At 41.1% G+C, this 23,937-nt stretch overlaps 4 protein-coding genes across 4 annotated transcripts; 1 reads left to right on the forward strand and 3 right to left on the reverse strand.

Moving 5' to 3' along the window:
• Positions 1–3,501: 3,501 nt before the first annotated feature.
• On the forward strand, positions 3,502–7,189 carry LOC137124506 (small integral membrane protein 28-like). Its single transcript, XM_067499586.1, has 2 exons — positions 3,502–3,664; positions 5,110–7,189. The coding sequence occupies exons 1-2, from the start codon at positions 3,566–3,568 to the stop codon at positions 5,491–5,493; spliced, it is 483 nt and encodes a 160-aa protein (XP_067355687.1). The 5' UTR covers positions 3,502–3,565; the 3' UTR covers positions 5,494–7,189.
• A 283-nt stretch (positions 7,190–7,472) lies between these two features.
• LOC137124579 (methyl-accepting chemotaxis protein 4-like) lies at positions 7,473–10,194 on the reverse strand. Its single transcript, XM_067499668.1, has 5 exons — positions 9,990–10,194; positions 8,395–9,657; positions 8,214–8,277; positions 7,965–8,006; positions 7,473–7,875 (listed from the first exon to the last, which is right to left on the reverse strand). Exons 1-5 carry the CDS (start codon positions 10,192–10,194, stop codon positions 7,803–7,805), a joined length of 1,647 nt encoding a protein of 548 aa, XP_067355769.1. The 3' UTR covers positions 7,473–7,802.
• Positions 10,195–15,315: 5,121 nt separating this feature from the next.
• On the reverse strand, positions 15,316–16,993 carry LOC137124502 (sperm acrosome-associated protein 5-like). The gene is made up of 4 exons (XM_067499579.1): positions 16,794–16,993; positions 15,890–16,192; positions 15,719–15,782; positions 15,316–15,570 (listed from the first exon to the last, which is right to left on the reverse strand). The coding sequence occupies exons 1-4, from the start codon at positions 16,957–16,959 to the stop codon at positions 15,495–15,497; spliced, it is 609 nt and encodes a 202-aa protein (XP_067355680.1). The 5' UTR covers positions 16,960–16,993; the 3' UTR covers positions 15,316–15,494.
• Positions 16,994–19,668: 2,675 nt separating this feature from the next.
• On the reverse strand, positions 19,669–21,903 carry LOC137124488 (uncharacterized). The gene is made up of 5 exons (XM_067499563.1): positions 21,699–21,903; positions 20,476–21,075; positions 20,298–20,361; positions 19,949–19,990; positions 19,669–19,814 (listed from the first exon to the last, which is right to left on the reverse strand). Exons 1-5 carry the CDS (start codon positions 21,862–21,864, stop codon positions 19,748–19,750), a joined length of 939 nt encoding a protein of 312 aa, XP_067355664.1. The 5' UTR covers positions 21,865–21,903; the 3' UTR covers positions 19,669–19,747.
• Between the last annotated feature and the right edge of the window lie 2,034 nt (positions 21,904–23,937).

Consider the following 23,937-nt stretch of genomic DNA (forward strand, 5'->3'; position numbering starts at 1 on the left):
AAGCAAAGCTTCTTATGAGATTACAGCTGAGACAGATACACAGAAAAGTAGAGTGAAGTCCAGGAAATAAACAGGGAAATAATATTAATTATTAAGATATTCATAAAATAATATGTAATCTTTAGCATTCAATCACTAAGATGTGGCTGTAACTCTCTATTTGTACTGCAACTCGAGGTAGAAACAAAATGTTAAGACGTGTTTTATGAATTTTGGAGTTTTTGTGAGAGTAGAAAAACTACGTCATTTACATGAACCTGCAGCCTGTGTTAGACTCTTACTCTGCTCCTTTGATCTGATTGGTTTATTGGTTTATTCATGTATTTATTGTTCCTATTACCACAGTATCACTGTAAATTTATTTCTGTCCACTATAGAAACTGAGCATGTTGCCACAGTCATTTCTTCTAAGATGATGTTTTTTCTTATCTTATGTTACTGAGGACATTTTACAGTAAAGGCAGAAACAGCAACTTAAAAACACTCCATTAAAATATTCCAAGTAAATTCCTACGTTGACATCAGTTTTACTTCATTTTCGAGCTGGTACTGTCCTGGTCACCAGCTTCACTTCCTGTTCCTCGCTTTCACTTTGTAGTCTCTCAGTTCCACTTCCCGTTCTGTCCTCACCCTTTCTGTACCAACAACAGGTGAGGATGACGCCACTCGGGTTTTCAGATGTGGAAAATGAAAATGACAACTGATCAAACCGCACTTTGCTTTTTTATAAAACACAAGCATGTGAGAGGAGTTTAAATGAATGCTCGGGGTAGTTTGCTTTAATATGAAGGCAGCACAGTGGAAAACAAAGGCAGCTCATTTGTTGGGCTGTGATTGGCTGATTAAACAGGTGTTGGCCATAAAAACAAATCCTGCTGCCACTTCTTCATCACAACGCCGCAGCCTTTCTTCTAAAAACACTAACGCGTATTTCTTCCTCCATGATTCGTATGGTTTTGTCTGCTCACTTCAGATCCTGCTTAAAGTAATTGTGCAGTACTTTTACTTGTAGTATTTTCATTTTTTCCTTGGGTGCTTGTACTTAAGTAAAAGGTCTGAATATTTCTTTTAGTTGTAGTAGCTGCTAGATTTGCTCCACCCATCATCCTTCACGCCACCTCGGACCTGGCCCTCACTCAGCTCGCCACGTGAGCAGTAATTACAGCTGCAGCCCACTAATCCTGCGGGGACAAATCCCACCCGCTCCCCCACCGAGCAGCGAGCATCCCGCTGCCTCGATACCACACAGATGTTGAATGTGGCAGCTGGATCGCAGACAAATTATCAGCACTGGTTTCTGCCTCCTCGTGAACAACATCTGGTCCTGCACTCGAGCACAGATGATGCAATGGATGCTGTGTTTAATTTACAGAAGGCTGCGATAAAGTCAAGTACACCATAGTAACACACCAATCAGCCACATCATTATCACCACCTGGTGGTTTTAGCTTTTTATGAAAATATTAAAAACTTTTTATTATCTTTACTTTTTATTATCACTGTACACGTTTTGCCATGTACCGGCCTGGTGGCTCAATGAGATGCAGCCGACCGCAGGATAAAATCCCACCCCACCAGGTGTGGCCAGCAAGGGCCACCTTGATGCCATGGGAGGGCAGGAAGGGCCTCCGGCGTAAAAACTGGTGCCGAAGGCGACACCTGAAGGCACAAGGCAAAAGCTGTTCATCTTTTTTGACTGTACATGTTTTGCTATAATTACAATAATGAGCACTGTTTAATATACATTGTTCTCTTATTGCAGTACTTTTACTTTTGTACTTTAAGTAAAAGGTAAATAATCTGCTTAGTACTTTTACTTGAGAAAAGTTGTTGTACTTTGGAATACTTTTACTACAGTACAGCAGTAAAAAGTAACAGGGAAAAATCCTAAAAATAAATTCATACAGGTGCAAGAAGTTGATTGAGGCAAACAGACAAAGGATTTGTCAGAGCCAAAGTCAACATTCAGCCAAAAAAACAAACCACAAGGTGGAAGCCATCGAGTCTCAGGTTTTTACTCTTCATCTCAGTCGATTTCAAAGCTTCACATTCGCAAGCAGCTTAAAAATACAACAACATAGGTCATCATCAAAATCCCTGAATCACTGATACTCTGTATTTGTTCTTCTGTCTTAAGTCATTTTTTAACTTATCTGTGTAACAAGAACGTCACAAAAACACCTGCAGCTTCTTAACTTTGAGCCGACTCCTCAATCTCCAGACTGAACTTGCATAGCTGTGATGGTCAAAGCTCGGCTGGCATCATTTTCTCCATGACCACAGATAACAGCTCCCTCTGTGTAACACCGTGTTACTCGTTTCTTGGAAAGCTCATTACAATTAAATAGCAAATATCATCATATTGGCAAAATGAAAAGCCATGTAGAAATGAGAAAATACAGTAACTATGATGAACGATTTCGACTGCTCTAAAATCAGTGATGTCCTGACACCAGTGATGTCCTGTCCTCTAACAGTGTCGTCTCCTTACAGTGATTCTGCACACGAATGATGAATTTCATGTGTAATCCAGAGAATAGATAATTGGCATCAAAACAATTACATTAATGCAAAGAGGCTGCACACACACACACACACACACACACAGCTTTAAAGACCTGGTTTTGGAAATGCGAACGGTTACAGTTCATTGATCGATGTTATGCAGAGAGTCATTAAATTCGTACTTTGACTGACAACATTATTTGTAGGTTGACTCATTGTGGAAATGTTGACTTTTGTTGCTGCTGCTTCTGTTAAAAACACATCTGATGCAATAGGTTGGAAACTAGTAAAACTACATTTGACACAGGGTTCATCCACAAAACAGGTTTAGTTTTGTATATTTTGTAAAACCATCCATGACTGGATGGTAGCAGCACAATCAAGCATCTCCATATGATCCACATTCATTTCTTCTATACATAAATCAACCCTTTAGTTGGGGGAGTAATTTTGGGGGATACACATCCGAAAAACTCAACTTTTTAAAAGGACAAAATATTAAATATCATATTATTAAATATCAGGTTGCCATGAAAAATGATATCACATTATTAGCACAAGTATCTCAAATTTCTTTATCTGCATAATGTGAGTGTGCAGGTTTTGGTCCCCACAGTGTGAGTGGTACATTTTATAAACACAAACACACACACACACACACACACACACACACACACATGTGCAGCAACAGCTGTGTAAGTTTACTATCAGTGTGTTTTTGACTCAAGTCTGTTCCACGTGTCTGCGATTTAAAAGAAGTGTCCTGCCTTTTTCTATCACTGGGCTTCACCGTCCTACACACACACACACAAACACTGAAACACACACACACACCCCTTCTTTTAAATCTCCTCACTGTCCTGAATCCGCTTGCTCTGCTGCATGTGTGAGCATGTGAGCAGCTGCTTAGCCTGTGGTCCCTCCCATTACCCCCCCACACACACACGCCACACACACGCCACACACACATGCACAGATCCACACACACGGATGCTACAGTTGATGATCATCTGCTGTATTTACACACATCCCTTTGTCAACACTTCCTCACCTGAGCATCATGCGGGTGCTACTGGAGAGCAGCTGGTTACAGTTTGGACCAGCAGGCAGGGGGTCGTACGACTGGGTGACACGATCCCCCTCCACACAGGAGAAGCAGGTGAGTTCATCTTGTTCCTTTCTCATCACATTATATTTATGCCTGTAGCACAGATTATTTAAGCCGCATGATGCTGTGAACTGTGAAATTATTAGCTGCACTATTGCATCAACTGAAAATATTGCTGCAGCATAAATGTGTACAGCAGACGTCCGTAATGATGAATCCACTGCAGGTGGAATGTGCCGGGACAAAGCCGGAGGACGTTGATGTGATGCTCTCACTTCACACCATTTAAATGATTCCTTAGGTTAGTGCATACGTATGGAAGTGTGAGGTAATAGAAGATTCGTCCTTCTTTTGAGTTTCTTTGCATTAAAACATCTGCCAAATCCAAAGGTCAATGAGAAACGTTAGATTGCTCTCATAATGCACATATCTGATTTGTTTAGCAAAACATAATTATGAAGATTATGAAGCTTTATGCCCTCTGGTTGTTTTTATACGGTATTTCTGACCCTGTCTATTAAAGATCTTATTTCAATTGTATTAAATTAAGGAGTAAAATTATTTTAATTAATGAATTACATTTTTTGATGTACAAAAACAAACAATGACCAACACCTGCTTTTCTGGACACTGGAGGACATGCATGTGCAGTCACACATCATTTGTATCTGTTCAGTACTGGAGGGTTCAACAAGTTCCGATTATTTCATTATGTTTGCTGCAGTGAACTTGCATTTCAGCATAAAAAGTTTTGATTAAGAATCAAAGGAAAAGTTCATTTCCTGCAACAAACATGGCCCAACGTTGTCGCATGTAAAGCCTCTGGTCCAAGCTTGAAACAAGCTGACACCTCAGTATTTCATCATCTCATTCCGTCACGTTTAAATTTGAGCTCCACCCCCAGCAAAAGTCTCTGGGTGTCCCTGCTAAAAAGGACCACTGGCATAAATGACACCTTCACTGTGGACAAAACGCAACTTTCTAACTTTCTTTCTTCACATTCAGCGTCAGGCTTTCAGAACTACAGTTTGAACTGAGAGCAGTCGGTGACAGATTGAGAATTAAACCCACGAGTCCTGCAGAGCGTCAGATTCTGTGGGGTGCTGGGACATCCAGGCATCATTAACTGATTACTTTAAAAGCAGCAGACGTGCCACCACCACATGTTCTCCTGACCCTTCTCCCCCGTGGAGCAGCTTGTTAGCACATCACACTGGAAGAATGAGCTTTATTTTGTATTGTGTAGCACTTGGGATGTTTGTTCTAACTAACTCCTTATCCGCTCCCAGCTTTGCATCCAGAGCAAACAGCAGCATTTACTGCTGCAGAGACAAACACGCGAGCCTCCGTCGTCAATTGGGATGAGTGGTTTGTGAGTTTTCCTGTGTAGCCAATCGAATGAGTATTTGACTTTGTGTTTCCACTTAATTGTGAATTTTTAGGAGTTTTTTAAAACAACGTGTGTCTCATGGCACAAATTCCTTGCTGATTTCCAGGGCCACAAATGGAACGAGTTTGAGCTGGGAGAGGACAGACAGTCAGAGGCGGTGGTCTATGTGGTCCTCCTGGTTGTCTCCATCCTGCTGCTGGCTCTCCTGCTCGGCATGGTGTACCACCGGTGTTCTCGCAGCAAGCTGAGCCTGGCCAGCATCATCGCTGTGGACCTGCAGGACACAGAGAGCAGCGCAGAGTTCCTCTCCTCCCTGACCAGAAATGCCGAGCGCCACACCAGCACCAGCTCCGATGGATCAGACGGAGTCTTTGTCATCGTCTACCTGCCTCCGCCCTACGAAGACACGCTCACAAAGATCCGGGCCGCCAGCGTCTCCAGCTCCAAAGATGTGGAGGTAGAAGATCTGGAGGCCAAGCTGTGTGTGTGACGTCAAGTCCAGCGGCTGATATGTGTATAAAGACAATATAACTCCGATATCAACTCTGCTGTCTGTAAATCACACTCAGCTCTGTTCGGCTATTCGATCTTATCAGCTATTAGTTTTGGTTTCATGGTTACTCTCAACACTTTCAACGGAAGCTGAACATCACCTTCATGAAAAATGATTTAGTGCAGGACTGCTGCATTAGACTGCATTAGCTGTAGCTTGGTGTACCTAATAAACTGGGAACCGAGTGTACATTTATGTATAGAAACTGCAATGCTGTGTACAGCGAGACAAATCCAGTGCAGTTCAGAAATGCACTGAATACACTGACACAGTACTAATGTGAATTGTTGTTTTGTTTAGTTTTTTACCTTCATTTATTCATGGATGATTTGCTAAAAGCTCTAACTCCCACGTTCTTTCCCCCTGATCATGTTCATGATTGTCAAGGGTTGACGTACTTGAGCTAATAACAGCCTCCTCTAAAATCAGACTGCAAGGAAAAATAAAGACTTTATTAGGAAGCGTAGGTCCACTGCTTTAGTTCCTCCACTTGTTTTTATAATGTGTCAGTGTGTGAATGTGCTGTAGCTCACAAAAGGCCGAGCAGCAGTTGAGTTCAGTTTTGAAGTTTCATATATGAGTTGTGTTCAGTTTAGTGCAGCTGTGAATGCATTGATGGACAGACAGCTCTGTGCAGACACCTGTGACATTCGAGGCATCAAGGAAACAACTTACTCATCCTTGGAGAACTTCAACAGGCATCTGATGTCATCACTTATGTCATCAGCCATCAAATCTAAAAAAGGAGCAGCTGCTTCCTTCACTGGGCAAGTGTTCAAACTCGACGTCAGGTCCGAATGACAGGTAACTGAAGTTGGAGAGAAGAGAGAAAAAGACACACAAATCCCGACAGATGGTCTCCAAATGTCAAACATTTACACACACACACACACAAGTGAAGATTTTCATGACTCTCTAATCTTTCGTCCAGCTGCCAATTTATTCATTTTCTTCACAATCCTCACAGAACAACCTGCTTTTGGACATGACATTATAAGTTTTGTTGGTATTTGGCCATAAACTAAAGGACTGATGCCAAAAAATGTTGTTACACCTGCAAAGAAGACTGGATCTGTTTCCCAGACCTACCAGTCTGTAACAGAAACTTCAGTTTTTGCATGTTAAAGTGCAAAGCAACACTCACAGTCCATTTGTCTGTCAGGTCTGCAATGGTTTGCTTCAGCTGGGTGCTCGGTTCACATTTCGACGCCCAGGCCCTTTTGGGGCTGTGCTGTGCAGAGAGCGATGACAAAGGCTGCCCAAAGCCTTTTACAGCTGTCCATAAGGTCTAACCCGTGTTTAACCCATGGTTCCACACTGCAGCCGTCCCAGAGCATCAGTGCAGTGCTTTTGCTTTGCGTGCTGACATTTAGGCTTCACGTTTGCGTCCGTGATTGACAGATGGAGAATTCTGAGAAGTACAATGGAAACCATTTCAATAGTTACCTCCTGAAGCAGACCCGCGTCCAAACCAGCCGACCTGTTGTCCAGAATTGGTTTCGTGGCCTCCTGAGGATTAAATCTGTTTGCGTTGAGGTGTTGAGAAGCTGCACAGTGAGGAACAGTGCAGAGCCTCTATGTCAGTGTGGGATCACAAAGGTTCCTGTGTTTAAAATGTAATATTGCTGCAACCTGTTTCCTGTCAGTGGTCAGTTTACCACAACCATGAATGTGTGTGTGTGTGTGTGTGTGTGTGTGGGGGGGGGGGGGGGGGGGGGTGTAGGTGGAGATAGAGACGGTATAATAGAAAGACTCTATAATTTCTTAAATTATCTGTGTAATTCTTTAGAAATGTATGTATTTATACATGTATCCTTACTATGTTTAACGATACATTTCCCACTATTATTGTCTTCAGGTCTTTGAGACCCACCACCAACATTTTATAAATGTGTGTGTGTGTGTGTGTGGGGGGGGGGGGTCCAGTGTACAGTATGCATCCAACTAGTATTTTTTTATGAAATGTTTTAAATGAGCTAAAAATGATGAATAAAACATTATTTGCTGACCCCATTATGGGCCTGTGAGACCCAGACAGGATTGTTGGCTACTTTTCTTCTAAACACTCCGGAAATGAGCTTCTGTTAACGTTAGCTTTAGTTCATCACAGCAATTAAATCAATCCATTAAGTTCCACTGGCATTGATACGCTGTGGTCCATGTGCAGCTCGTAATCACAACAAGAACAAATTGTGAAATAATTAACAGTCGGAGAGAAGAAAAAGGTGAGTCTGACACCACGTGAATCAAGGTTTACATTCAGTGAAATAGTCTGATGCTTTGGCATTTTCACATGTTTTCCCAAGCGTTGGCTCCATCCTGTGCAGAAACAGAAGAAGTCGACATTACTTTTATTATTTTACACGTTGCTCGATGTTAAGGAAACTAACAATTGAATTCACACTTACATTTCTACTAAATTCTGCCAGTTGTTTTCTGGACCGTTGTTGCTGTAGAAACACATTAAAAACAATATATTAAATATCATAATACATGATACACTGCTACAACTACAACTTTGTACCTATTTCATAATTGACTCTAAACACCCATAATTGTGGTTTGACCACAAATGCTTTCAGCTTTCACTAAGTTTCAACTCAAAATACATTTTCTGTACTTTGATGCACCTTGTGACTGCTGAAAAATGAACTTACTCAAGGCTGAACAAAATCTTCAACAGGCAATCGATGTCTTCACTTAAGTTTTCGTCAAAGAAGTCTGGAAAGAAGACAGAAAGACGTTCAATGAAGATGTATATACGGAAAAAAAACATTTGAGTGCCACCTTATTTGATACAATGACATGAAGATGTAAAACCAACAAACTGGAACTCACTGCTGCAGTCTGTCCCACAGATATTGGCTGATGGAGTTACGTGGTCAGTGCAGGCAAAGTGATTGCTGAGCTGGAATATGCCAAAGAGAGTGCTGGACCGTGGTGGTTGCTTTCTGTCTGAGGCTCGGGGGACTCGCTGCAAAGCTTCTAGAATTGTGTCTGAGGCTCGGGGGACTCGCTGCAAAGCTTCTAGATGTGTGTCTGAGGCTCGGGGGACTCGCTGCAAAGCTTCTAGAATTGTGTCTGAGGCTCGGGGGACTCGCTGCAAAGCTTCTAGATGTGTGTCTGAGGCTCGGGGGACTCGCTGCAAAGCTTCTAGAATTGTGTCTGAGGCTCGGGGGACTCGCTGCAAAGCTTCTAGATGTGTGTCTGAGGCTCGGGGGACTCGCTGCAAAGCTTCTAGAATTGTGTCTGAGGCTCGGGGGACTCGCTGCAAAGCTTCTAGATGTGTGTCTGAGGCTCGGGGGACTCGCTGCAAAGCTTCTAGAATTGTGTCTGAGGCTCGGGGGACTCGCTGCAAAGCTTCTAGATGTGTGTCTGAGGCTCGGGGGACTCGCTGCAAAGCTTCTAGAATTGTGTCTGAGGCTCGGGGGACTCGCTGCAAAGCTTCTAGATGTGTGTCTGAGGCTCGGGGGACTCGCTGCAAAGCTTCTAGAATTGTGTCTGAGGCTCGGGGGACTCGCTGCAAAGCTTCTAGATGTGTGTCTGAGGCTCGGGGGACTCGCTGCAAAGCTTCTAGAATTGTGTCTGAGGCTCGGGGGACTCGCTGCAAAGCTTCTAGATGTGTGTCTGAGGCTCGGGGGACTCGCTGCAAAGCTTCTAGAATTGTGTCTGAGGCTCGGGGGACTCGCTGCAAAGCTTCTAGATGTGTGTCTGAGGCTCGGGGGACTCGCTGCAAAGCTTCTAGAATTGTGTCTGAGGCTCGGGGGACTCGCTGCAAACCTTCTAGATGTGTGTCTGAGGCTCGGGGGACTCGCTGCAAAGCTTCTAGAATTGTGTCTGAGGCTCGGGGGACTCGCTGCAAACCTTCTAGATGTGTGTCTGAGGCTCGGGGGACTCGCTGCAAAGCTTCTAGAATTGTGTCTGAGGCTCGGGGGACTCGCTGCAAAGCTTCTAGGCTTCGTGAAGCCCTCTTTTTCCCTTCCTGGTGAGGAGGAGGCTGTTCCTGGCCTAGATTTCCATGCTCAGGGCCTTCCGTCTTAGGGATCATCTGGTTTACTGCACTGGTGTTCAAACCTGAGGTCTCCTCTGCTTGACAGACAACTATGGGTGAAAGAAAAAAATAACAAACTTGGTAATTTATTCCAAATGTCAAACTAACTTATGGGCAGATTTGTCTTTGTTTGTGCAGATATTAAGTGTCTTATCTGATGCCACTGTTTGTCCAAACTAAACTTGTTGATATTCTTCTTAAATAAGCATTTATGTGAACAAGTAAAAAGCTAAGGAACAAAAAGAAGTTTCAATAGTAGTACTGGTCTACAACTAAATGACGCTGTAGATCAGTGAAGTCTGGATTTCCACCAACATAAATACATATTCTTTCATCAATAGGCTTCAGACTTTGTAATATAAAAGTGAGAACCACTACTCACTCTTGGCCACTAAGTCCTCCACAGCGACTCCGTTCGGCAGGGACATCGAGGGGAGACTTTCAAAGGCTTGCCGGAGCTGCTTCCTTACTTCACATCGGGTCAAAAGCATCCCCCCTTCAGTCAGGCTGAAGCCCAGGACTGCAAGCAGAAACACTACGTGTACCTTCATCTTGACTCTGTCTCTTCTGACTCTGAAAAAGTTCATGGTAGGATTTATATACTGTCTGCAGGGCTGCAGATATCAAATCAGAGCCAATGTAAATTATTTGTTCTGTTCCTCCCTTCGTTCCTAGAAATGAAGAGTTGATTATAGCTTTAAGACATCATAGTAACCCGTTCACCAGAGGACCTATACTATATTTACAGCTAACCGCTTTGTTCTGTTGAAAGGACATCCTGTCCACCTTTTGATGCCTTTTTATTACAGCCTCCCTGAGTTCTCGTTTGCTTTGTGGGTTTCTTCCTTAATTCTTCTTTTCAGCAGGTTAAATTCACATTTGGTTGGGTTAAGGTCTGGTGATTGATTTGTCCAGTCAACACCTTCAACTTTTCTAGGTGATAAAGACTTAAGAGTTGGTTATGGATGCTTATGGAAGTTATGGATCACTGTCTTGGTGCATGATGAAGCTCCTCCACATTAGTTTTGAAGCATGTTTCTGTAAGTTTGTGGGCAGATTTTTTCTGTTCACCTCTAAATTATCCTGCTTGTATCATCAATGAAGAACACTGAGGCTGTTCCAGAAGCAGACACTCAGCCTCCACCGTGCTGCTGTTGTGTCCAATGTTTGTTCAATGCCTCAAAATGTAGTTCCCTTCATTTCTTAGATACAAATGACCTTGTTTTTCTCCCATTGTCGTCATATTGATGTATACTTTTTAAGCCTAAACACCTAAGGCTTAACTGCTAAAGCCCAAGGCTTAAATCAAAAGTAGTTAGTAGTAATTATTGCACAATAGCTCTCCATACAGTCCACAGGGTGGTGTGTGTAGGAGGGTTAAAGGCATTGAACTATTTAGATATATAGAACCATAAAAAGAAGGGGGTGGGGGGAGAATTTAGGCATGTGATTAAAACCAGCTAAGGCGAAACTGCTTATCTTTTATAATTTCAGGGGATTTGGTGTCAGTGAGCACAGATTGAATTACATGTAACTATCAGTCTTCTCATACCTTGAACACATCATGTTACACCGAACAAAAGAAACATTTTAGGCAGAAAAGACCAAAGAACAAACTTGAACTTTATTTCAGGAACTTTTTTAGTTTTATTACCAAAACCTTTATATTTAGAAATTTACATTCATGTCCAAAATTTAAAATGTGCAAAGAAAATAATTTTTGGCAAGGAACCTGAAAAAAGGGGGATGTGAAAGAGCTGATTTGCCGTCACTGTCTCAATACAACTGTACATTTTTCCTGAATATATCTGCTCAAATCAAAGGTCCAAATCCAAGATAAATAATGGTCTGCACTCTGCACTTGTAGCACTTCTAAAGTGTGTATAGGAAATATTTTATTGCAGAGAAAGTGAAAGAAGGTGATGCTGCTGAAAGATGCTGTGGGAGATTTGCCTGACAACCTTCTGATGTCACTGCAAGGGAAATACAGAATAATTCACTTTACTTTCTTACTTAATTATTTGCTTCTAAATGCATGTTTAATTGAGGCTCACCTTTCTGGCCAATCAGAGAAGAGCCACAATTCTCGCTTTATCTGTAAGTTTATTAATTTTATATTTATCGTAACCTGAGGACTACGACTAACCCAAAAGCCTTGGCAGTTAGTGTGGTGGAGTTTAACGAGCAAAGTAAAACTGCATCAGGGGAACATGGCGGACTCCAAGAAGGGGGCACCTGCGTATGCAGATAATAATTCAATTCAAGTCAATGAAAATGCAAAAAAATACATATTATACCAATATACATATTATAATACTAACAGTTTAATAACTTACACCTTCTCTACAATAATGGAAGTAAATTGAAGATGGTGCAAACAATTCCTGCAGGTATCTAGACTTGCATTGACTACATACAAATCCTTGGTCTTTACAAAAGCAATGTTGGAACAGCTTGTATTTCTACACGCTCTGAAGCAGTATTTACACAATAGTGCAGGGCAGGACGTAGCACAGTATGTTCCCATCATAATGGTGTGAACACATTAAGACAAAGCAATGTAAATGACACTGTAAGCCATGTGAGTGCAGGTTGTTTCTTTATGAAACCAGGGGTGAGTGCAAACCGTTTCTTTTGATTATCATGATTATCATGATTTGATTATCATGTGACGTTTCATTTACTTATTTTAATACCTTGCCACTTACCTGTTTACCATTTGTTTTTTATACTATTTTCCACATTGGATGTTTGATACATTTTTTGTCCAATCAGCTGGATGTTGTCTTATTTAGTTTATTCATATTTCTGTATTAGTATTTTACTATTCTGGGCTGTGGAACAGTGGACCAACTCTTCATCCTGGGGGAATGCCCATCCAATCAACATATGTTTAACAGGTCAAAAGCATTCCCAGTTGGTGTTGGCCTCCGTCAGTTCCTCAGTTCACATTTTTTCAGGAGTGTCCCTTCACCCACAAGTCAGCCCAGCACCACCAACACGAGGTTCTTGAAGAATTTCTCAGATTGCACACTCACAAATCTGCTGGACTTAATGCAATAGACCCTTTGTTCCTCAAGGCAGCAGCTCATGTCATCGCAGCCAACATTTTCCACTTGCTCAACCTCTCTCTATAATCTGGAGTGTTTCTCTGGGACTGGAAGAACATTGTGGTCACCCCACTCTTTAAGGACAGTGACAATTTGGATCGAAAATGTTATATACCAGTCTCTATCTTGCCCTGCATCGCCACAATATTTGAGAAACTGGTCAACAAGCAGCTTATACACCAGTTGGAAACCCCCAATATGCTTAATCCGGTGCAGTCTGGTTTTAGATGAGGACGGGACATCACAACCTCACTCAAAGGCATCAATGACATTATAAGTGCCATAGACAGCAAACAGTATCGTGTGGCCGTATTAGTAGATTTGACTAAGGAGTTTGATTCTGTGGATCACTCTGTATTGCTGGACAGACTCCGAGATATAGGACTTTCCAAGAGCTGCCTGGCATGGCTCAGAAGTTACTGTTCTGGGTGTTTTCAGTCCGTTAGGGTTGAGGGTCATCTCTCAGATCCCGTGTCCTTATCTAAAGGGGTTCCCCAGGGATGCATATTGGGTCCAGCTTTGTTTATTATTTAAGGTAACAACATCACACATGCCACAGTACAGTGACTCTCGTATACATTTGGATGCTGATGATACGATTATTTATTCGGTCAATTCATCCATATCCACTAAACTGTCCTCCCTGCAGGCCAGTCTCAATAGTATTTAACGTGCTTTTTTTTTATCTTGACTTAGTTTTAGACACAAATAAAAGACAATGCCTGGTCTTCAAGAATAGTATTAAAGCCTCATTTGCTCACTCTGGAAAACACCTTCTTTCAGTTTTCTGCAGCACATGACTGGAATTTTGTGCAACAGACTCTAAAGCTCAGCTCTCTTATCCCGCTCTTCTCCATTAAGAATCTAATACAAACAATACTCCAAGATCTTTTCAATGTACGTCACTGCATATATACTGTCATTATGAATGTTTGAATTAGTTTGATTTCGGAGTCTTTTGTTTTAAATCCATCCTTCCTGCTGCCTCTTGGCCAGGTAGGTACTGTCAGTCAGAAAATCCAAAAGAGACTAAATCCAAATTTCATGCTAATCCATCCAATATTGCTGAAATTTTGTCAATGTGGACAGAGCCTGATGTGACTATGTCTGAGGATATTGGTGTGAATAGCAAAGTGTTTACTATCAAATGCAGCACAACAATTATACATTTTAAAGAGCCACATGAACCAAATCAGCCGATGTTCATCTTTTCTTGTGCTGCCTCAGTTCTTACATCAGGGATCTGGATATGGATAATGTCTGCAATCTCATGTTCTGCTTTGGGTTTGAGAGAGTAGTAAAATAATTTGTCCACCTGAAAACTTGATAATTCCATTTTAAACTTTGTCCTGTTGGAAAGAACAGATAAGGTCAAACTGTTTTAATTCTCACCTCACAATAATAAAACATTTATATTTTATCTCGTTCCATCATATGGTTCAATATAATAAAACAAAAGTTGTGTGAAGGAAAGTTTCGACCTTAGGAAACTAAAAACGGGGTCTGATTGGCCCTAAACTGTCTTGTGCCATCTGTGATCATTCATCAGACACTGCCTGTCACTGGGTGTCCGTCCTTTGTTTGTGACCCAAGACCTGCTGCTTTTTTAGATGCTGTGCCCCAGTTTTTTTAGTCATCACAGTTTGGGTCCTGTCAAATTTGCCCAAATGCTTATACTTACTATTTCTTTAAGCTTTCAACACATAGTACTTGAGGAACTGTTCACTTGCTGTCTAATACACCCTGCTGCTGGTCAGTGGTTTCACTGTAACAAGCTCACTGATGTAAGTCCCTTCATTGTTCTGTGGTTTGAATCATGTGGTTGAACATGCTCATACTTCCACCGTGTTTCACTGATGACGGGGGGATCGTCTGCAGATTGTGAGCAGTTCTTATCTCCTTTGGTTGGGGGATCCTAACCTGATCTTTCTGTTTCTGAGTCTCAACAACTGTTGTCCATAATCATGTTACTATAATCAAGTAAACCTCATTTTTTCACAGTAACACGGTGTAGTCTGACCTCTAGTGGTGACAAAGTGGAACAACAAAGCAATGTTGGGATAAAAGTCACTATAGGTTCTATGTTTGTGGCGAAATTCTTTGAAGTTGAAAGGTAGCAGAAGTCTGTTTGTTATGCTGATAAGATAAAATGATAATCATTATTTTTTGGTTTGGGCTTTGGCAGGTCAGAGAAAACAGCTTAGGGAGGCGTTTTGTGCATTTTTGTTCATACGTCTTTACATTTGTGGATCATGTACATGTAGCGTGACTTTGTTTTCACCTGAGATTTACCTCTTTTTATTTGAGCTTTATTTTTCAACAAACCTTTTATTTTATGACTTTAATACATGTTTTTAATTCAAAGTTAGATAGTGAAAATGTTTGTTGGATTTTAGTGTCATAAATTAATAGATATTGTGTTGGTACCTTTTATCATTTCAATCAGAGATGAAAATGTAAAAAAAAACATTCATAACACTGGAAGTTTTTCAATTTGAAATGTAAATTTCAGCTCTGTCCCAAAATTGATTCTATTTTCCATATGTCTAAATGTGTTAAGATAATTATGAGACATGTTAATAAAAAAAACTTTCAAAATTATTTCACAGATCATCTTTATTGACAAATTAAAATCAAACTCTTCATCAGAGCTCATTGTGGAACTTTCATGGTAGATTATAGACACAAAAGAGCAACAGTCATTGCAAACTGTTTTGATATTATTGAAGTTTTGCTGCTCATTTGAGACAATATTAAATGATCAGGTCACAGCTGAATTAAGATGATGGACACTGCGAGAAATACACAGAAGCTTTTACATTCTTGCACTTTTTCTCAGCAATGGGACATTTCCTGCAAATAAACAGAAGAATATTTATTTTCTTAATTATGCTGATGTCAAAATTAAATGGCAACATTTTAACAGCTAATTGCCAGATTTATAAATCCACTTACTATGAATGTTCAATAAAGCTGTAACGACATTTAAAAGTGGACTCACCCAGGGCTTTGGGGGATCTTCAACAGGCAGCTGATGTCATCATGTATGTCATCATCAAGGAAGTCTGCAATGAAACCAAAAAGACAGTTTGCAGAGGATGCACATTGAAGAAGCAATGAGAGTGAGACGATGACAAAGTGCGGGTGTATACAAAGACAAACTGAAACTCACTGCTGCAGTCTGTCCCACAGATGTTAGCAGATGGCGTCACACTGTCGTTGCAGGCTTGGCAGCTGCTGAGCTGGAAAACACCATAGAGGGTGCAGTTCTGTGCAGGAGGATGCTGAGTCTGCCACAAAGGCTTCTTGTCGTGGCGTCGGTAGCGTTTTGGTTTGGACGGACCCTTTTTCTCTTCGCTTTCATTGTCGTCTTCCTCAGAGCTTTTGTTGTCTCTAATGTGACTCCCTTTGTCCCCCGACAACTGGGTCACTGCACTGGTGTTGAAACCTGAGGTCTGCTCCGCTTGACAGACAACTGGTGACAAAAATAAACCAACAAATCATCAGCAAAGTCAGAGTTTTTGTTTCACACAAGTACAACCTTCTGGACGGAGTTCTGTTTAACTTAAAGCGGGTGTTAGGGACCCACTGGACTTTCATGACCCTCTCTCTACCTTTACGGCAACACTCAACCGTCTGTTAGTCAATATCAAATGACAGCTTAAAACTCACTGCAGAAATAACTGAAATTCTCTGAATGAAGACGGAGCCTCACTCAAAAGTGAATCGCTCTGCACCACTGCTGGTGTAGATCTGAGTCTGAATTTAGCAGATTCTTTCTGTTCAAATATTTGATAAAAAGTCTCATCCTGTACTTTTAAGGTTTTTAAGGTTTGACCATCTCTGTCATTAATTTACTTTTACTTTTTATTTTATTTTATTTTAACTCAACTAAGAATTTCTCAACACGACTCTTGAGTAGCTAAGGAACCAATGACACTAAATTTTACACTTTTGAATTAAAAAAAACAGATATAAGCTGTGATCCACGTTTCATTTTGCAGCGTTCACGCTGTTAAACCAACATGTATTAAATTGGAAAAACCACAGTCCAGTAAGTACCAACCAGTACTTACGTTTGAGCACCAACTTTTCCACATTCAGGCCGTTCGGCTTTTCACTCGCTGTCAGATTAGCAATCGCACTATTCAGCTGGTCCCTCAGTTCACACTTGGAAACGAGCCTCCCTTCAGTCAGACTGCAGCCCAGCACTGCCAGCACAAACAACACAACTGTCTTCATCTTGATTCCAACTCTGCTTTAAAGACACATGTGGTACGATACCTGTATATATACTGTCTGTTACATTTTTTTTCTGTTCAGACAAAGGGCCTTTGAGGTTAACAATGATGTTCCATACTTCACATCTAACCCGACCTCTGACATTAGGTGTCATTTTTAGAGGTGGAACAAAACAGGTTTCTGAGCTCCACAAAGGGTCGGGGAAGTACAAAAAGATCAACCTAAAAATATGTTTTCTTGTTTCAGGTGGCTGTTGAAACACAATGTCACGAAAGTAACATCAGATAAGGTGACGAGTCATCTTCTTACATCACCCGAGGACAGTTTCAAAAGACTGGGCGTCAGCATATTGGGTGTGTTAAAATACTTTTGTTAGAATCCTGAGCTCCAAAGAATGAAGAGAAATCCAATGACACAAAATTATACTTCTTCAGGAAAGAAATCATTTCAATAAATCTTTTTATTGGTTCTTAAGATCTTTACAGTCACTATCTAAACTAAACCATCACTGTCCTTTATGTCTATTACTAAACATGCAAAGTACAACATACAAAAAAAAGGCAACTTTTTGAACATGATAACTAACTCCAATAAACCCTTCAGGTCTCTGGCTGTTTCTCTGGGGTTCTTGTTTTACCTGGGTTGTAACTTTTAAGTGCCAATTCATCTCCATTTGTAGACAATATGTCCAAGTGTTGACTGATGAACATCTAAAGCCCACTGTCAATCCCTTCTGTGTGGAAATTTACAGGAAATTTACTGACCTGCCTCACTAGGAACATTTGTGGCCAAGAACTTTGAATGAGGAGTCTTCACTCAAATCGCAATTTTCTTTCTCCAAACAAACTTCTTTATGTCAACCATTGCAGCTTCAAGAGTGGACACTCCACAGAAACAGTAGTCCTGACGGTTGTGAACTCCCCTCAGTCTTCTGTCTTTATCCACATTGATCCACCTTTTGATACTGTGCTTCTGTCTGCAGTCTCTCATTTGATGACTTTATCTGGAACAAACTGTGCTGCAGAGCTCAGTTCTTGATCGTCTTCTGTTTTCCACCTATGCTACATTCAAAGTTCTATCATCCATTCACATAGCTTTTCCTTCACTGCTATGCTGACGACACACAGCTACTCCTGTCCTTTCCATCGGTCCACTGTCTCATCACTCATTTCTGTCTGTCTTTCTGACATCTCTGTATACACAACATCAGCGAAAACATTGAATCTTCAGGGACTGTCCCCAACTAAGTCTGCCAGAAATCTGTGGGACATCATGGCGACTACCTGAGCTTTACCGACCGCATCGCCTACATCTCTCAGGCAAACATATGTAGCCTTTACAACATCAGATCCAAAATTCAGCAGCATATCACCTTTTGATCAGCCAAAAGGGACACGACACACCACTTTTCAGAGCACCTGGACTCCCTCATTCAGGTCTACAGTCCCTCCTGCCCACTGTTCTCTGCCAGTGAATGGAATCTGGTGGACCCTACACAATGTTCTTCAGCTCAGTCGTACTCAGTTAAACCCGACTATCTGCAGGCTTTTTCTGTAGGTTTCTTCCCACAGTCCAAAGACCTGCATGATAGGGTAATTTGTGACTGCTGCCGTAGGTGTGAATGTGAGTGTGGATTGTCTTCTTCGCCCCCTCCTCTCTCTGCCACTGTTCACTTACCTCAGGTGGCCGGTGAAGAAAAAGTGCCAATACTCATTCCCCAGTCACATGGGACCATGAAGACAGGATGGAATATGTCTGTTGTAAAGTTATTACTACCTTGATGAATATAAACAACACTGGCACAGAATATGGCCCGGCTGGAAACCTATTTAGGGAGCCCTGCCCTGACTCGTCCTCTCCACCTCCTGCCTCCCATGGCAGCATCACCTGAACAGCCTTCGCTGGCTTTACTTAAAACAGGTGAGAGCTCACTTCTCTGAAATAAGAATAACGTTACTTAGATATCATATTGTTACACTGAGTAATATGTTACAGCGGCCTGGAAAAAAGTAAATCCAGGTGTGTATTTTCAGAGCCGTGGCTTATTGTTTTCGTGATAATGGTCTTAGCTTTGGATGCTCTACACAGCCAGACATGCATCAAGCTTTGTATTATCAGCTATAAAGAATTCACATGGGTTGGTTGGTAATTAGCAGACAATAAAACACTGCAGATGTGTAACATCACATTAGCCGATCAACTTGTTGGACTCATCACTTGCTAAATTGTCAGTTATTATCAATTAATGTTGCAGTTGTCTTGTTTATGTACAGTGTGTTTAATCTCAACCTGGCAACCCATGTACGCTTCAAATGAAGCCTTTAGGGATATTGAACTTGCTTCATTTGGTTCTAGTTTAGGTGGCACATGTAAATGCAATGCATGTACTGCTTTTTAATATAAGTAAGTCAGAGCATTAATGTACATTTACATCCTAAAGTAAAACCATAGAAAGCGAGTCGATAATTGGTGAAAATGCCCTTTAGGTCTGAGGAGGTGTGGATGAGGAAGATGACTCTTCAATTCGAACTCGGGATGCGGTACCCATTTCAAACACTTGGTGTCTGTGCTACACATTGTTCCTCTGACTATCAGGTCATTTTTATTACTCTGATCATTTTGGAGGAAATTTCTTTATCAGACCAAATGGTGAAACTACAGAGTCAGTTATTCAAAATTATTAAAAATAAACACCAAAACACAACCTGTGCAATGCTTTACTTTATTATCAAGACTAATCGATAGTGGTGCAGAGAGAGGAATAAAAGTGAGATTTGAAACCAAATTTTTAACATTTGGCAAAGTAATCAGAGGCTTTTGCAATAATACACTTCTTCGCAAACATGGGCTGCATCCTGTAAGAAACAGAGGAGGTCAACGTCAGCAGGGGTATTTTACAGGCGGCTTACTGCTGAGTAAACGTACTGTATTGATTTCATAATACAAAGATTATCAAAAGACAAATGTGCAAATTAAGAGATTAACTTACATTTCCACTAGATTCTCCCAGTTGTTCTCTGTGCTGGTTTTGCTGTAAAGACAGAGCACAAATATAATAAATATATGACAAAATACACTGTTAATAGAAATATAATTCTCTCACAGCACTTTAATTATAATTTTGTTTATCGCTGAATCCCAGGCAGCCGTGATCTCTTTCTCTCTGTGGACAATTCAGCCCACAACCCGTCTTTTTCCTTGTTTCATAACTGACTCTACACCCAATGATGACCAGAAATGCAACAGCTTTTAGCTCACAATGAATTTTCCATGCACAGGTTTTTTATGTTTGATGCTTCTTGTAACTGCACTGTAATGATATTTAAAAATGAACTTACCGAAGACTCAAGATGATCTTCATCACGCAATCGATGTCTTCACTTATGTTGTCATCAAGGAAGTCTGACAAGAAGACAGAAAGACAGTTTATTAAAGATGTATATGGGGAAAAAAATGGACTTCCAACATATTTGAGAGAATGACATGTAGATGCAAAACCGACAAACTGGAACTCACTGCTGCAGTCCGTCCCACAGATATTGGCTGATGGAGTTACGTGGTCAGTGCAGGCAAAGTGATTGCTGAGCTGGAATATGCCAAAGAGAGTGCACACCCGTGGTGTATTTGACTGTGGAGGTCGTTGGCTTGGCTGTGAAGGGGGTGGGGTTGCTTCTGGAGTATGTGAGCTTTCCAAATGCCTCTTGTCCCTTTGCCCATGAGGATGGGGATGATCGTGGCTTGAATGCTTCTCATGATTTTCTGCTTGATTTGAGTTGGAAGCTGGTGGAGTTGACTGGGAAGCCGCATGGTTCACGTGTGAAGCTCGTGGGTGTCGTGGTGAAGCTGATGGTTTTGTCTGGGAAGGTGGTGGGGTTGCTTCTGGAGTATGTGAGCTTTGCAAATGCCTCTTGGCCCTTTGCCCATGAGGAGGGGGGTGGTTATGGCCTGAATGCTCCTCATGATTTTGTGCTTGATTTGTGTGGGAATGTGGTGAAGTAGACTGTGAAGGTTTTGGTTTTGTGTTTGAAGCATCTGGGCTTCGTGGAGGTCTCATGTTCCCTCGCTGGTTCACCGCACTGGTGTTCAAACCTGAGGACTCCTCTGCCTGGCACACAACTGAGAGTGAAAAAATCAAAATAAAACAAACAGTAATTAGTTCTAAATGTCAAACTAACTGTTTTTATTTATCAAATTTATGGGCAGATTAGTCTTCATCTGCATCTTCTAATCGATCCTCTAATGTCACCGTCGGCTCATAATAAATCTTTATTGATCTTATTCATAATCTGCAGAGCAGGTATCTGTGCGATACGGATGCTACAAGAACCTAATTTTTCTGACAACTTGAATTTTCAACTAACTATCTTTTGGAGGGTAAATTTGTTGATGTTCTGTTTTTTACCTCGTGTGCTGGTACAGTATTTATGTACCTGATTGTGGTCTGTAGTACTGTATATGCATGAAAATGATACCGGGAAATAAAACTAATGCATATCAGAGAGAAACATCTAATATTTCTTTGTTTATAATATATCTTCCTAACTTTATTTGTTTAAGAAATAACAGAATCTTTAAAAAGCTAAAGAGCCCCAACAGCTTTGGTTAGCTGCTCTACAACTAAATGATGACACATGTTCAGTCTGGCTTTCCCAGCAGCTTTCCACCAACAGAAATATATTTTTATTTCGTCAATAGGAGGCTTCAGAGTTTGTAATGTAAAAGTGAAGACCAGTACTCACTCTTGGCCACCAAGTCATCCACAGTCACTCCTCTCGGCAGGGACTTCGGGGGCAGGCTGTTCAAGGCCTGCTGCAGCTGACCCCTCACTTCACATTTGGTGTAAAGCCTCCCTTCAATCAGGCTGCAGCCCAGCACTGCCAGCAAAAACAATGCAAGTACCTTCATCTTGACTCGCTTATCACTTCTGACTCTGAAAACGTTCGCAGCATGATTTATATACTGTCTGCTCGTTAGACCACTCCCTTGGTTCTTAGAAAAAAAAGACTCTGACAAGACTGGATGTGAGCAATTTAGATGTGTATATTTTAAGACATCATAGTAACCTCTCCAACAGAGGATTACTGCTTTGTTCTGTTGAAAGGACATTCTATCCCCTCCAAAACATATATCTTAATGGAAAGGCCAATAATTGATTTTTGTTAAAAAAAATCAAAAGATGAATATAAAACAATTGTTGAATATTACAACTTATATATCCTCATACTTACATCTAGATACAATATATGTTAACACAGATCATAGCACATTTTGTATCAGAGTGAGTAAAAGTATTAATACAATGTTTTTAAATGAAGTAAAATAAAACCTAGTATCTGATTGGAATCACTTTGCAGTAACGGCATCAAGCAAATCAATCTAGTCCATCAAGTGTTGGTTTCTTTTTTTGATGCTTCTCAGCACTTTTATTACAGTCTCCTTCAGTTGTCGTTTGCTTTGGAGGTTTGTTTATTTAATCTAATTTGCGTCAGGCTTAAGGTCTTCTGATTGACTTGTCCAGTCTGAACCCTTCAACATTTTCCTCTTATGAAGTCCTTTGTGGAGTTGGCAGCAAGAGAGGCGATCAAGAATCTGATGGTCACACTGACTGAGCTCCAGAGATCCTCTGTGGAGATGAGACAAAGTGAAACCATCACTGCAACCCTCCACCGTTCTGGGCTTTGTGGGCTTTGAGTACCGAAAATCTCCCCTCAGTCCTGATGGATGAAAGCTGCTTGGAGTTTGTGAAAAAGCACCTGAAGGACTCTCACACTGTGAAGAGCACGATTCTCTGGTCTGATGAAACCAAGATTAAAATGACCCCAATTCCAAATATTATTTCTGATGGAAACAAGGTCCCGCTCATCACTTGCCCAATACCATCCCTACAGTGAAGCATAGTGGTGCCAGCATCATGCTGTCTTTCAGCGGCAGGGACTAAGAGACTGGTCAGGGTTGAGGAAAAGCTGAATGGAGTAAAGTACAAAGAAATCCTTGAAGTGGGGCTGAAGGTTCACACAGCCAAGACAACACAGGAGTGTCTACGGCCCAGCCAGAGCCCAGACCTGAACCCTATTGAACATCTTTGGATCGATCTGAAAATGGCTGTAAACTGAAAGTCCCCAATCTGACTAAGCTTAACAGGATCTGCAAAGAAGAAAGTCCCCCAATGCTGGTGTGCAAAGCTTGAGGCATCATCACACCCCAAAAAAGACTTGAGGCTGTTCCTGATCTGAATCCTTTTGTTTTGTGTAGTTGTAATGATAAAATGTACTTATTGGACTTATGCAGGGTGTTTTATAGGGATGTTGTGAAACTTGGCTTTACTGCCCACACGGAGATGTCTCCAAGTTACACCAGATTCCTATGTGCCTGATGTACGTTGGAAAGGTTACCATAAAAGGAGAAAAGCTGGAAGCAGCAGAAGGTAAAGAGTTTTCTGCTGAGCAACAGGAGGATTTAAATTTATGTTTGACATGTTAAGACTTAGAACTGCACTGGATGGAGGCTTGAAACGGTTGATTTACTTCTCTCTTCCAAAAAAAGACATCCTGGATATGGAAGCTTTTTGATTATACTCAGTGTCTGTGACCAGAACTTGTTGAGTTTGTCATGACAAACTGCTGCAAAGGTACCAAAGTACTGAGCAATATAATATAATTAATACTAAAGGGATATTTCAGTTTTGTTCTTTGTAATAATTTACAGAAATTTCTAAGATTTATGAGAAAAAATGAGTTATAATAATTGTAGTATCAGGCTGCAACATAACAGAAAAGTGAAGGGGGAGAACTTCTGAGAACTTTCTAAATATTAGTATTGGAACAGGACTAAGCCTCCATCTGATCATCTGTACACTTTGTATGTACAATGGCAATGACCGTTTGCTCACCTAAAACTTGGGTCATCTACGTGCTATGGTTAAAGATCCGAACCTTTGTTTTCTAATTAGCTTTTCATTTAAAACCATATTGTTTTCAG

Source organism: Channa argus, chromosome 3, assembly GCF_033026475.1.
Source record: "Channa argus isolate prfri chromosome 3, Channa argus male v1.0, whole genome shotgun sequence".
Classification (NCBI taxonomy): Eukaryota; Metazoa; Chordata; class Actinopteri; order Anabantiformes; family Channidae; genus Channa; species Channa argus.